Genomic DNA, 13,742 nt, shown 5'->3' on the forward strand with positions numbered 1-13,742 from the left:
CCCTGTCCAGGGTATAAAAATTACAGATCTGCATGGGTATTGAGTTAAAATTAGGACATATGTAAACATAACATTTATATCATAATGCTCCCTTTACAAGTTTAAGAATTCAATACACAGTATGAAATAAAGTCGCCTTTTCTGTAGCTATGTTGAAGAGGAAGGTTTATATGTATAATAACATTCATTAAATAATGGATAAGTACTGCTATTTTGAGGTTTCTAATTTGATGTCGTAAAAAATTATATTTTTTCCACTTATGTACATTGAAAACGCCTACGATATTTATAAAATTAATGGACTAAGAAAAGGTCTACATAAATTTCGCGATGGTATACAAGTATGTCTATTCCTTATGGATATACCACAATAATATTTTTTGTCATTTTCTTTTTACAACAAATAATGGCTAACTTTCGAAACAATACAGCAATAATACTTATCCAATTAAATACCTTAAATACATTGTTGATATGATGATTGTTGTTGCCTATAAATAGCGCGTCGGAGGCCGCGGTTCACCCCATAACATTTTGAATTCAGCAGCGAGCGGACGCGTTTATTATAGGAGCTCTCTAACAAGGAATATTTAAACGGAAGCGATGAAGTATGTATATGTGTACATTTTCAAACTGACTCTTCCTCAAAAATAATACAATTGCTAAATATTTGGAATAGTCGAATAGAACTGCAACCTAATACGCAATGCAATGGATTATAACTGGCTCAATAATCAGTCAGCATCCCAAAAGGCTGATATCAAAACCTTGCCAGCCGACATTTTCGTCTTTCCACACTTGAGAACCGGTTCATCATATGCAGTCCACTAGAATGACTGTCGATGGTCGATGGAGCCATGTTTCTATTGTCACACACCGACGCAATAATTGGTTTTTATTACGATTAAAGAGCACTCAAATACTTCTCAGAATTAGCAATTCGTTGTTTTTGTTGGATATGAACTTGTGAGGCACTTACTTTGCACATATGTAGCTTTCGAGTCTTTAGGCGTCCTCATCCTGGGTGCTCATTTCGGTTCTTTTCAACTTAGTAAACCTCTTTTCAATGGTTGATTTCCGTGGTGCAGAACCTAAATTCAACAGTATTTTCCACCGAAAAGCAATGCTTTATTAACACTTTATGATACATTTTTTTGTAAACTAAAATCAGTTGCTTCACAAAAATTCTATATCTCATTTACCAATAATAATCTAACTAATATAAATCAAAAAAAATTGGTAGTAGTTGTATTATCTATGTGTGTTCCACAGTAAAGCGTAGACGAGTCTTCTAGTTTTGAAATAAATTGAATATCAGCTTATTCTTCTTGCCCGCATTGTCAACACAATTCGTTTTTAAGAGAAAATATGAAATAAGGTATATGCGTTTTATTTGCCAACAATTTAACTATTAGCTCAGGACGGTCGAATAAAGCACTCTTTGTAACGAAATAATCAATTTTACTTTAAATGCAATAATCGACTTAAAACCTAAATAGTTTTAAGTAATATTGGATGGTCAAAAAAGTCTTTTCGTATTTTGTCATAAGATGTCGTTGCAGTCGTATATCTCCTCGGCTACCAATCACATTGTGCAAAAAAAATTAAATTCGGGGAAGTTGAAAAAAAGTTACGGCTGTTCAAAAATTAGTGAAAATAATGAAGAAATTCGCTATACTTTGAAAGTTTTGTATAAAAAAGCAAAGAATGCCACGCAAGCCACCAATGAAATTTGTGAACTTTAAGGAGACCATGCTATATCAGTTCGTGTAACACAACAATGGTTCGCTCCCTTCCGTTCTGGAAATTTCAATTTACACTGATGGAATAATGTCTTAGCGGAAAAATTATTCGACATAACGTTATTAGAAAAACGAAAATAGTATAGTTGGGGAGTAGTATCGACCCGATTTAGCCCACTTTCGGCACAGACATAACATTGACAGGAAAAGATCATATCTAACATATTGGCCGATATTTGCAGTAAAAAGTCAACTATATAGTTTTTGTTGGATTGAGACAATTTTTGATAATAAGAATGTATACTCAAAGGCATTATTCGCGCAAAGTTGTATTAATTTCTACACTGGAAAGGAAAGACGGAAATTAAAATTGTGTTATATGATAAGTAGGTACGGTTGAATTCCTTTTCACACTGTTATTATACTTACATAGGAATGTCAAAAGAATCTCACGTACCAAATTTGGTTAAAATCGATCGGTCAGGTCTCAAGATATGTGATTTCACCTTAAAATCGGACAAAGTTTACCCTGCCTGCTACTAAGCCTGCTTATACCATCTCGGGTGTAAAATTTAATTAGTTTTTAACAGTATCGGTATTTGGGGTTATCCTCCGATTTTGTGTATTTTTACACTGCCGGTAGGGGAGCTTAAGGGATTTGTCCTGAGCAAATTTGGTTTTTGTAGCTAAAGTGGTTTAGGGTATATTTAAAATAAACTAATTAAAGCGAAGGGTCGCGACCAATTTTTTAGTGGTTCAATTACCCCCATCTGCAATATCAATTGTCTTACGATGGCGAGAAACATGTGTACCAAGTTTCATCAAATTATCTCAACATTTACTCAAGGTACAGATTGCACAGGCCGACGGACGGACAGACAGTCATCCGGATTTGAACTCGTTTATTCATTTTGATTATTAATATGTACTTGTGTGTATATATGTATATATATATATATATATAACCCTATATCTAACTTATTTGTTAAGTGGAAAAAACTATTATACTCTGTAACAACACGTGGCAAGAGAATAAAGAAGGAAATTTTAGAAAAGCATGTCCTAAATTCGGTGTTAATGTGGATATGACTTAATGAAGCAAGTTCTCAAAATTAAGAACATATCACATTGATGTCATTCAAAACATACGAGAACTTAACTTCAATATTTCCCCCAGAATTTCCCAATATAAATAAAATTATAATGTTTCGATTGGATTATTTATTACTAGTTGTCTTCGTTTACGTCAATGTTTTTCACATATTACTGATTTAGTATCGGCGACGACGGTAAACGCGACGACGAGCAGTTTTGTAACGATAACCATCATTAGAAGAAAAGGTATGGCCGGGAGCAGATTCTGCATAAGAAGGTTCAGCGTATGACTCAGATTGATAGGATGCAGCTGGCGCATACGTTTCCGATTGATAAGATGGGGCAGCAGAATAAGAAGAAACTGCAGGAAATGCATCTGGAGACAAGTATTCAACGGAAGGTGAAGAAGCTGCTGGAGGCAAATATTCGGTTGAAAGAGCACCACGACGTTGACGATGACGGTATACTACACGCCTTTGAGTTTTGTACCGGTAACCGTCTGACGAGGAGAAACTATGCGAAGCAACTGGAGCCGAGGCTGCGTATTCTGGTTCTGCTAAGACACTGGGAGCAGCAACATCAAAGCTTTGTTCTGGAGCGGTGTAAGAAGGAGCCGACACTGGAGCACTATAAGTCTGTACTGGAGCGGAAGCAGCAGCAGCATAAGTTGGTGGAAGGTATTCATTGCTTATGTTGCTAACATCAGCGGTCACAGATGCCACCAAAACACAAACCAAAAAAGAAATTTTCTGGAAGAACAAAAATTAAAATTAATATGTGGTACTTTCGCGAAAAGATTGAAAAACAGGCAATATTCAATTCAATATGCCTTTGTCCTTATGTTTATTATCTTACCATTTTAAATAGTTTATCTCTTAATCGGTACAGAAACCAAATGAAAGTGATACTTTGTTCAAAAATTAGCCTGTTTTATAGTCTGCTTAGAATGATGCGCAAAGCTGTCGCAACAGCATTTCTTCAAATAAGTAAATAAAGGTGACACAAGCGTACAGCTGCAGATTATGCAAGCAATAAATAAATATTTTAAGTTTATAAACCAGTTCTATTGTGATTAAAATAAAATTTACCTCTTGACAAAATTGCAAAAAACTTTCAATCCCCCTTTTATTCTAAATTATTAAAAGCACTCAACAAGCATCCTGCAGTTGGACGTACTCTACTATTTAGCGTTATAATGCTATTACAATGCCAAAATTGAAGATAAGTCTTACATTGAGATATTTGAAATCGCCATGATAGAAAAAAAATACATATTTTTTATAATAACACAGTTAACACCAGTTCATTTGACTGTATGTCTAAGTAATCACCCTTGGCCTACAATGCGTAATGATTCACATTTAATAGCTTCAATTGAGTCAAAACGGATTCCTCGAGAAGATCGTTTGAGTTTGTTGAATAGCCAGAAGTCACACGGAGTTAAATCAGGCGAATACGGAATTCGGAGTGCACCGCGCCTGCATAATCAAAGAAAACTGTCAACATAACCTTGATATTTGACCTGCTTTCACGTGATTTTTTCCTGGTAAGCGTTGTTTCACATACGTCAACGCAATTCTGGTTTTCGATAAAATTTAGTTTCCAACTAAGCCGTTAAGATCTCTCACTCTTAATCGGCGATTCTCAAACACTTCAGAATACTTTACTGACAATAGTAACTCTGTGTATCTAAATATGGGTTGAAGTGGGTCATAAACCTAATATAAAGATTTTCGAACTTCTGCGTGACTTTATACCGCATATATCGGCCAGTATTTGAGTTATCTCAATGAAAACAAGAAAAAACGTTAACTTCGTCTGCACCGAAGCTAACATACCCTTCACAGGTGCATGTCTTTTAGAAACTATGTGTTCAGTTTATATGGAAGCTATTTGCTATAGTAATCCGATCTGAACAATGTTTTCGGAGTAATCCAAAAATTTCAAATTTTTTAAAGATACCACGTCAAATGCAAAAGTTTTCCCTACTAGAACTTTTTTCAGATCGTTCAGTTTGTATGGCAGATATGGCTAAATCAACCCAGCTCAACATACTGATCATTTATATATATATGTACTTTATAGGGTCTCCGACGCTTCCTTCTGGGTGCTACAAACTTTGTGACAAACTTAATATACCCTGTTCAGCGTATAATTGCAGAACGTGTTTTACTCATAACAGTATATGCCTAAAATAAATAAATGTGAGCGAAAACTTGGCCCTATATAACTAGGATTTTCGAACATCGGGCTGACTTTACTTCAGCTGGTTGGGTATTGTATTTAGGGTACATTAATGAAGCTAGGCAACATTTTGTTAGTATGTGTCATGATAATAGTTAATAGATAAAAACGGATCGATTCCATCCCAACCCCTTATAATAAATATTTTTATAATATATATTATATGTATAATGATTTTCGTTTTTCTATCAATCTTATAACGAATATGTCGGTCAGTGTATGATATATAAAATTGCTTAGATTCCGATCCTCTGGTTGACATTTTACATCGTATTGTGTTTCCCTGTCTTTGATTCTTGCAAGTTGCAAGAGTATTAAATGTTCGATTGCACCCGAACTTAGTCCTTTCTTACTCATACTTTATACCATCAGAAAATATTGAATTCAACGAATATTAAATCTGCCGACTTTTATAAAAATGTTCAAATCAGACTACAGCCACGACTACTTCGCCTATAATAAAATTTTAAGTTCCTTTTGATTCCTGCACTTTCTAGTATACGAATAAAGAAATAATTTATAAAACAAGATTAAAATTTGCACGAACAGTGCCTTTGAAATATGCCACCTTAGGACCAAGAATTCTTGAAATCGCACCAGAACACAAGTCACTAGATATCAAATACGCGGACCCTTATAGTACCTATAGTTGGCTTTTGACAGAAAATAGAGGTCAATATGTGAGACAAATAATTTCAGGTCAGTTTCTTAGCCGAATTTCTTTACGTAAATAAAATAATAAAATTTTCCATTGTTATAATTATTATTCGTTATTTTTATATTCGCCAATGATTTTCATTTGTTTCCGATTTAAAATAGGCGATGACGGTATGCGCGACGACGGTATGCGCGAGGACGAGCAGGTTTGGAACGATAACCATCATTAGAAGAAAAGGTATGGCCGGGAGCAGATTCTGCATAAGAAGGTTCAGCGTCTGACCCAGACTGATGAGATGCAGCTGGCGCATACGTTTCCGATTGATAAGATGGAGGCAAGTATTCAACGGAAGGTGAAGAAGCTGCTGGAGGCAAATATTCAGGTTCTGCTAAGACACTGGGAGCAGCAACATCAAAGCTTTGTTCTGAAGCGGTGGAAGAAGGAGCCGACACTGGAGCACTATAAGTCTGTACTGGAGCGGAAGCAGCAGCAGCAGAAGTTGGTGGAAGGTATTCATTGCTTATGTTGCTAACATCAGCGTTCACAGATGCCACCAAAACACCACCCAAAAAATAAATTTTCTGGAAGAACAAAAATTAAAATTAATATGTGGTGCTTTCGCGAAAAGATTGAAAAACAGGTAATATTCAATTCAATATGCCTTTGTCCTTATGTTTGTTATCTTACCATTTTAACTACATAGTTTATCTCTTAATCGCTACAGAAACCAAATGAAAGTGATATTTTGTTCAAAAATTAGCCTGTTTTATAGTCTGCTTAGAATGATGCGCAAAGCTGTCGCAACAGCATTTCTTCAAATAAGTAAATAAAGGTGACACAAGCGTACATCTGCAGATTAGGCAAGCAATAAATAAATATTTTAAGTTTATAAACCAGTTCTATTGTGATTAAAATAAAATTTACCTCTTTTTCCTGGTAAGCATAATCTCACATACGTCAACGCAATTCTGGTTTTCGATAAAATTTAGTTTCCAACTTCAGCTGGTTGGGGATTGTATATAGAGTACATTAATGAAGCTAGGGAACATTTTGTTAGTATGTGTCATGATAATAGTTAATAGATAAAAACGGATCGATTCCATCCCAACCCCTTATAATAAATATTTATATAATATATATTATATGTATAATGATTTTCGTTTTTCTATCAATCTTATAACGAATATGTCGGTCAGTGTATGATATATAAAATTGCTTAGATTCCGATCCTCTGGTTGACATTTCACATCGTATTGTGTTTCCCTGTCTTTGATTCTTGCAAGTTGTAAGAGTATTGAATGTTCGATTGCACCCGAACTTAGTCCTTTCTTACTCATATTTTATACCATCAGAAAATATTGAATTCAACGAATATTAAATCTGCCGACTTTTAGAAAAATGTTCAAATCAGACTACAACCCCGACTACTTCGCCCATAATAAAATTTTAAGTTCTTTTTGATTCCTGCACTTTCTAGTATACGAATAAAGAAATAATTTATAAAACAAGATTAAAATTTGCACGAACAGTGCCTTTGAAATATGCCACCTTAGGACCAAAAATTCTTGAAATCGCACCAGAACACAAGTCACTAGATATCGAATATGCGGACCCTTATAGTACCTATAGTTGGCTTTTGACAGAAAATAGAAGTCAATGTGTGAGACAAATAATTTCAAGTCAGTTTCTTTGCCGAATTCCTTAACGTAAATAAAATAATAAAATTTTCCATTGTTATAATTATTATTCATTATTTTTATATTCGCCAATGATTTTCATATGTTTCCGATTTAATATAGGCGACGACGGTATACGCGACGACGAGCAGTTTTGTAACGATAACCATCATTAGAAGAAAAGGTATGGCCGGGAGCAGATTCTGCATAAGAAGGTTCAGCGTATGACTCAGACTGATAGGATGCAGCTGGCGCATACGTTTCCGATTGATAAGATGGAGGCAAGTATTCAACGGAAGGTGAAGAAGCGGCTGGAGGCAAATATTCGGTTGAAAGAGCACCACGACGTTGACGATGACGGTATACTACACGCCTTTGAGTTTTGTACCGGTAACCGTCTGACGAGGAGAAACTATGCGAAGCAACTGGTGCCGAGGCTGCGTATTCTGGTTCTGCTAAGACACTGGGAGCAGCAACATCAAAGCTTTGTTCTGGAGCGGTGTAAGAAGGAGCCGACACTGGAGCACTATAAGTCTGTACTGGAGCGGAAGCAGCAGCAGCATAAGTTGGTGGAAGGTATTCATTGCTTATGTTGCTAACATCAGCGGTCACAGATGCCACCAAAGCGCAAACCAAAAAATAAATTTTCTGGAAGAAATAGAATAATTATAAGTAATACCGGACTTTTACAAATACCTAGAAGCAATATCGGGTAATACAGGATACTATTCGACCTAAATTGGACTTTGTCCTTATCTTCTTTATCTTACCATTCTGATTAGTTTGTCTCCCAATCAGTGAAGAAACTTATTGAAAATGATATCTTTTCAGAAATTTAGCTTCTTTTATATCTGCTTAATTAGCAGGATTAACATGATAGGTGCTCACTAATGAATACTTGCAAAAACGAGTGTCGGTAGTAGACCAGTTCTGTTAGAACTAAAAATGCATGTAAATATGTATAATCAACAACTAAGGAAGGTCTAAGTTCGAGTGCAACCGAACATGTTAAACTCTTGCAACTTTCAAGAATCAAAGCCCGGGAAATACTTTAAGATGTAAAACCAATCATATAGATAGGGATAACTGACATATTGGCCGATATATCCAGCATAAAGTCACCCGGAAGTTCGAAAAACTTTATATTATGGGGTATTCTAGTCTAGAGGCTCGAATTTCGAGCTTTTTTCAACAATTAATAAAAAAGAAGCACTAGATATATTTACTATCCGTTTTTTTTTATCATTTGTTTATTAAACTTAGAAGAGTACACAAAATAAATTAAAAAAAAAAATTTCATCAAGTTATGCATCCTTGAAGAAAAGGGGGAAAATAGAGGCTGTGTCCTCATCGCCATGATTTCGTCGTCATCTGAAAAATAAAACAATGACAGATTCTTAATAAGTACGAATGTCGCTATGTCATGAAGCAGAATTTTTTTTCTTAAAATGGCGGCTACTCAAAAAACAGGACGATTTTTTCACTAACTTTTCAATTTTGTCGATTTTTCTTTAAATATTATAAATTTCAAGTTTTTATTTTTTGTTGCTTCGAGTGACAGAGATATATTTAAAGAATATTTATACCAAATTTCAAATAGAACTTGAGATATTGTGGCTACCGCATCAAAAAAAAAAGTTTTGAGAAAAACACGTTTAAAGTTTTACGTTATACGAGTACGACATTCGCTCAACCGGTCTAGTTGCCACGTCACTAAAATGGCTATAACTTTGAAAATAATTTGAGTTTTGAAAAATCCTTTTAAAGAGATATTTTTGAATATCAACTATCGAATTATGAAAACAAAAATTTTCGATTTTTTTAAATTTCTAGACTAGAAAACCCGCTTAAGTATGTGGGGCTAAGGGAAGTATTGGCCCGCTTTAACCCATCTTTGACATACAGGCATACCATTATGAGATAAGGACTATCCTTTAATTTCAGTTATATATCTCACACATTGATAGACATTTTTGACTAAACTATAGGTACCGGGGTCTAGATATTCGGTACCTAGGGGCTTGAACAGTTTTAATTAGATTTAAACAGCTTTCGGTCATTTGGTGGCACACACTAAAGAAATTATTCGTGCAAAGTTTTATCCCGTTATATTAATTGCTTATTGATTTGTGTACTAAAAACTGAACGAATCAAGTGGAATTTCAAATTGTGCTATATGGGAAGTAGACGTATTGGTGTTCGATTGTAAAAAGAATTCCATGAACTAAATTTTCGGTCCGTCAGTTCCCGAGATATGAGATTTCACCAAAATGTGGGCGGTGCCTTGCCCATTGTCCAATTTTTACCCCGGTCCCTATAAAGCTTTGTCATACCATCTCGTAGGTAAAATTTAATATATCTAATAAATCTATTGATTTATCGCGCTTTAAGTAGTTTTTAACAGTTCCGTTATATGGGGAGTGAGCGGGATTATCTTCCGATTTCATCCATTTTCATACTCTCGGTAGAAGTTCTTATAATATTTGAGCCGGACGAATTTGGCTATTGTAGCTTTTTTGGCTCATGAGATATGTACATTAAACTTATTAGAGGGTGGGGCCTCGCCTACTTTTTAAAAAAATTTTTGCCCACGTGTGCCCCTGGCTACTAAGATGCCCTATGCCAAATTAGAGTTTTGCATCTTAATTTAGTGCAAAGTTATGGCATTTTATATGTTTTCGGGTAGTGGTGATTTGTGAGTGTGGTAGTGGTCCGTTTATGCACATCTAGGAACTCGATTTTTTTTTTTGTACTAAGGAACCTACATACCAAGTTTCATCAAGATATCTCAATGTTTATTCAAGGCACGGAAAGGCAGAAAGCCGGATTTATATACTTATATTGTACTCGTCATTCTGATCATTTATATATATATAACCCTATATCTATCTCGATTAGTTTTAGGTGATACGTATAACCGTTAGGTGAACAAGACTATAATACTTTGTAGCAACTGGTTGCAAGTGTATAAAAATCAGTCTCTCTCTCCATGTACATACATATACATATATGTACAAACATATTAGGTTGGAAAATATCTCCCTTCTGCCTTTTTGTATAAAGCACCAATAAATTGGTGATGTATTAGGTTGTCAAATTTATACAAAGTGTTACAGTGATCGGATTTAGTTGAAATGTGCGCCGTTTTGTTCCATAATCTGTTTCCATCTAGACGGCAACTTTCTATTACCTTCATCTAGCGGATTTGCCTTAAACGAAGGAAAACTTTAAAATAGCGTGAATTTCGGCGTTAGTGAACTCTATGTTTACACGCATGCATAGTGTCGTTTTGTATGTTATGTCAAGACCTTTTAAAGATGTATAGTATTGCCAGATACGAGCTCTGTAGCGCTTTATACAATACATAGCCACGAAATTCAAAAAACAAACAGCCGGAATATAATTCCTAATATATAAATTCATAAATTCAATTAATGGAAGTAAAGAAAGTTAACAAAACCACACAGAAAATTAAATTACATATGTATGTACAGCGTTTGAAGATTTTGCAAATTGAGTTTCACTTACTAATTGAATTTCATAGTGCACTAAATTTCAGATATAAAAATAACATACTTTATATTTTTACGAGTATAATGATGTTATTGCTTTGTAATTCTGTATACAATTGGACACACAAATAATACAAATTCAGATACATATCTACTAACCCAGATAGGTCTCATTAACCTATTCTCTTACTTAATGAATAATTCTGTCTTCTTAAATAAAATCATTATTGACGACGGTAAATAACGCGACGATGGGTTTTGTAGCGATATCCATCATCAGACAAAACATGAGCTGGGGTAGCTTCAACCAGGGCTGGAGCTGGTGCCGCCTGTTGAACAGGTGGCAAGTAATCATTTGATGGTGCAGCAACAGGTGCTTCCTGAACTGGTGGCAAGTATTCGTTGGAAGGCAAATGGCTCACATCGCGTCGGTTGCGACGATATACAACACGACGGTGTGTCTTATAACGATAACCATCATCGGCCAAAACATGAGATGGAACAACTTCCACTGGAACTGGGGCTGGAACCGCCTGCTGTACAGGTGGCAAGTATTCATTTGATGGTGCAGCAACTGGTGCTTCCTGAACTGGTGGCAAGTATTCGATGGAGGGCAAATGACTCACATCGCGACGGTTGCGGCGGTATACAACACGACGGTGTGTCTTATAACGATAACCATCATCGGCCAAAACATGAGATGGAACAACTTCCACTGGAACTGGGGCTGGAACCGCCTGCTGCACAGGTGGCAAGTATTCATTTGATGGTGCAGCAACTGGTGCTTCCTGAACTGGTGGCAAGTATTCGTTGGATGGCAAATGGCTCACATCGCGTCGGTTGCGACGATATACAACACGACGGTGTGTTTTATAACGATAACCGTCATCGGCCAAAATATGAGATGGAGCGGCTTCCACTGATACTGGCGCTGGAGCCGCTTGTTGAACTGGTGGCAAGTATTCATTTGATGGTGCAGCAACTGGTGCTTCCTGAACTGGTGGCAAGTATTCGTTGGATGGCAAATGGCTCACATCGCGACGGTTGCGGCGGTATACAACACGACGGTGTGTTTTATAACGATAACCGTCATCGGCCAAAATATGAGATGGAACAACTTCCACTGGAACTGGCACTGGAGCTGGAGCTGGAGCTGGAGCCGCCTGTTGTACAGGTGGCAAGTATTCATTTGATGGTGCAGCAACTGGTGCTTCCTGAACTGGTGGCAAGTATTCGTTGGATGGCAAATGGCTCACATCGCGACGGTTGCGGCGGTATACAACACGACGGTGTGTCTTATAACGGTAACCGTCATCGGCCAAAACATGAGCTGGCGTAGCTTCAACTGGAAGTGTTACATAAGCAGAAGCAGGCAGAGCAACATCTGGGATCGAATTGGAGACAGGAGCTTCAACTGGTGCAACGTCTTGAATGGGAGGCAAATACTCATTTGAAGGCAAATGACTGATATCAGCAGTCACAGCTGCGATGAATGCGAAAACAACGATTAAAAGTCTCTAGACAGTAGACAAAGTTTCGAAACAAATAATTTTTGTATTTCAAACTGCTTTACAAAGAAACCAACATCAAAAGAACAACAATCTTACCATCTTCTTAGAAAGTTAGCAACTGAGCAGTAGTGAAGCCACAACTCTAATGAAGAACAAATAAGATTTCAAGTTATTTATATATAAAGCGATTGTGTTACATGATGTTGGTCCCTGTGATGTAAATTGGCACAGACCATAAGCAATTCTATCGTTTCCCTTTACATTCTTTTTCGCCAAATTATTTATCTCTTAGCATTTTTTTCTATTTTCGTTATCTTTACAAACACACTCAGCATTTTACGCACAAGTGACATCTACCAACAAAACTTTTTATAATACATACAAACATTCATACATGTTTATATATCAAGTCCTAATATTGTCATTCTCGTTTATTTATGTAAATAATATGACTACAGAAAGAACATATAAAAGTTAAGCAAATATTAGCACTACGCAAAATCGTTGTCAAGTTACTAGTATTCCTATTTAAAGCAAATTCACAATGACTTATGCCAAATGTTCGAAAGTATATATGATGGTAGTTTCAGAGAGAGTTTTCTAGGTCTTTTATATCTAAAATAGAGGTTATTAAAATTTTATAAAAAGGTAAAATAATGCATAAATTTTGTTTAAACTCATCAAATAACGTTGTAATTTACTTCATCAGGATAAGGTGTCACAATTTAACCACCTTTTATAGGTACCCCTTAACAAACACCAAGGAAGTATTTTTATAAAACTCACAAACAAAATTTTTTGGACGCAACAGGGACGCTCGCTTTTTCAGCCCATTTTGTAGTATATGCTATCCAAAATATATATCAATATAATTATTATAAATAACATAATAAATATTATTATTAGAAAACTATTCCAAGTTGTTGGATTTATCTACAAATTTTATTCTGTAAGACCATCGATATTGGTCTTCTGATATTTTAACTTCTTGAACAATTCATGTTGTTATGTAAATGCCCTTTCTAAGTATTACTTGATCAAAAGAGGTTTAAAGAGCGTCCTACTAGCTTTCTGAGTTTAGTATTTCTTTAACCTTGGGTGAAATGTTTAAATGTTAACAGGAGACCAAGTTAACATATCCACTGTGGTTCCTTCTTAAAGTTAGATTGAAATAAGCACTATTGTTATTATTATATTTAGAGATACGATTTCACATATATCTACCTAGATTTGTTAGTTCGAGCCGTCATAATTTTGTTTAGTTTTAATTTTTTAATAAAGTCTCTCACTTTCAAAAACGATCG

At 35.6% G+C, this 13,742-nt stretch overlaps 4 protein-coding genes across 4 annotated transcripts; all 4 read right to left on the bottom strand.

The window, feature by feature from the left end:
- Positions 1 to 2,948: 2,948 nt before the first annotated feature.
- On the bottom strand, positions 2,949 to 3,827 carry LOC125778672 (DNA translocase FtsK-like). The gene is made up of 2 exons (XM_049457625.1): positions 3,693 to 3,827; positions 2,949 to 3,586 (listed from the first exon to the last, which is right to left on the bottom strand). Exons 1-2 carry the CDS (start codon positions 3,693 to 3,695, stop codon positions 3,014 to 3,016), a joined length of 576 nt encoding a protein of 191 aa, XP_049313582.1. The 5' UTR covers positions 3,696 to 3,827; the 3' UTR covers positions 2,949 to 3,013.
- Positions 3,828 to 5,825: 1,998 nt separating this feature from the next.
- Positions 5,826 to 6,580, bottom strand: LOC125778674 (adhesive plaque matrix protein-like). Its single transcript, XM_049457627.1, has 2 exons — positions 6,427 to 6,580; positions 5,826 to 6,320 (listed from the first exon to the last, which is right to left on the bottom strand). The coding sequence occupies exons 1-2, from the start codon at positions 6,427 to 6,429 to the stop codon at positions 5,892 to 5,894; spliced, it is 432 nt and encodes a 143-aa protein (XP_049313584.1). The 5' UTR covers positions 6,430 to 6,580; the 3' UTR covers positions 5,826 to 5,891.
- Positions 6,581 to 7,463: 883 nt separating this feature from the next.
- On the bottom strand, positions 7,464 to 8,329 carry LOC125778673 (uncharacterized). Its single transcript, XM_049457626.1, has 2 exons — positions 8,186 to 8,329; positions 7,464 to 8,063 (listed from the first exon to the last, which is right to left on the bottom strand). The coding sequence occupies exons 1-2, from the start codon at positions 8,186 to 8,188 to the stop codon at positions 7,530 to 7,532; spliced, it is 537 nt and encodes a 178-aa protein (XP_049313583.1). The 5' UTR covers positions 8,189 to 8,329; the 3' UTR covers positions 7,464 to 7,529.
- A 2,588-nt stretch (positions 8,330 to 10,917) lies between these two features.
- On the bottom strand, positions 10,918 to 12,772 carry LOC105232779 (uncharacterized). Its single transcript, XM_011214604.4, has 2 exons — positions 12,535 to 12,772; positions 10,918 to 12,444 (listed from the first exon to the last, which is right to left on the bottom strand). The coding sequence occupies exons 1-2, from the start codon at positions 12,535 to 12,537 to the stop codon at positions 11,152 to 11,154; spliced, it is 1,296 nt and encodes a 431-aa protein (XP_011212906.2). The 5' UTR covers positions 12,538 to 12,772; the 3' UTR covers positions 10,918 to 11,151.
- Between the last annotated feature and the right edge of the window lie 970 nt (positions 12,773 to 13,742).

Source organism: Bactrocera dorsalis, chromosome 5, assembly GCF_023373825.1.
Source record: "Bactrocera dorsalis isolate Fly_Bdor chromosome 5, ASM2337382v1, whole genome shotgun sequence".
Classification (NCBI taxonomy): domain Eukaryota; kingdom Metazoa; phylum Arthropoda; class Insecta; order Diptera; family Tephritidae; genus Bactrocera; species Bactrocera dorsalis.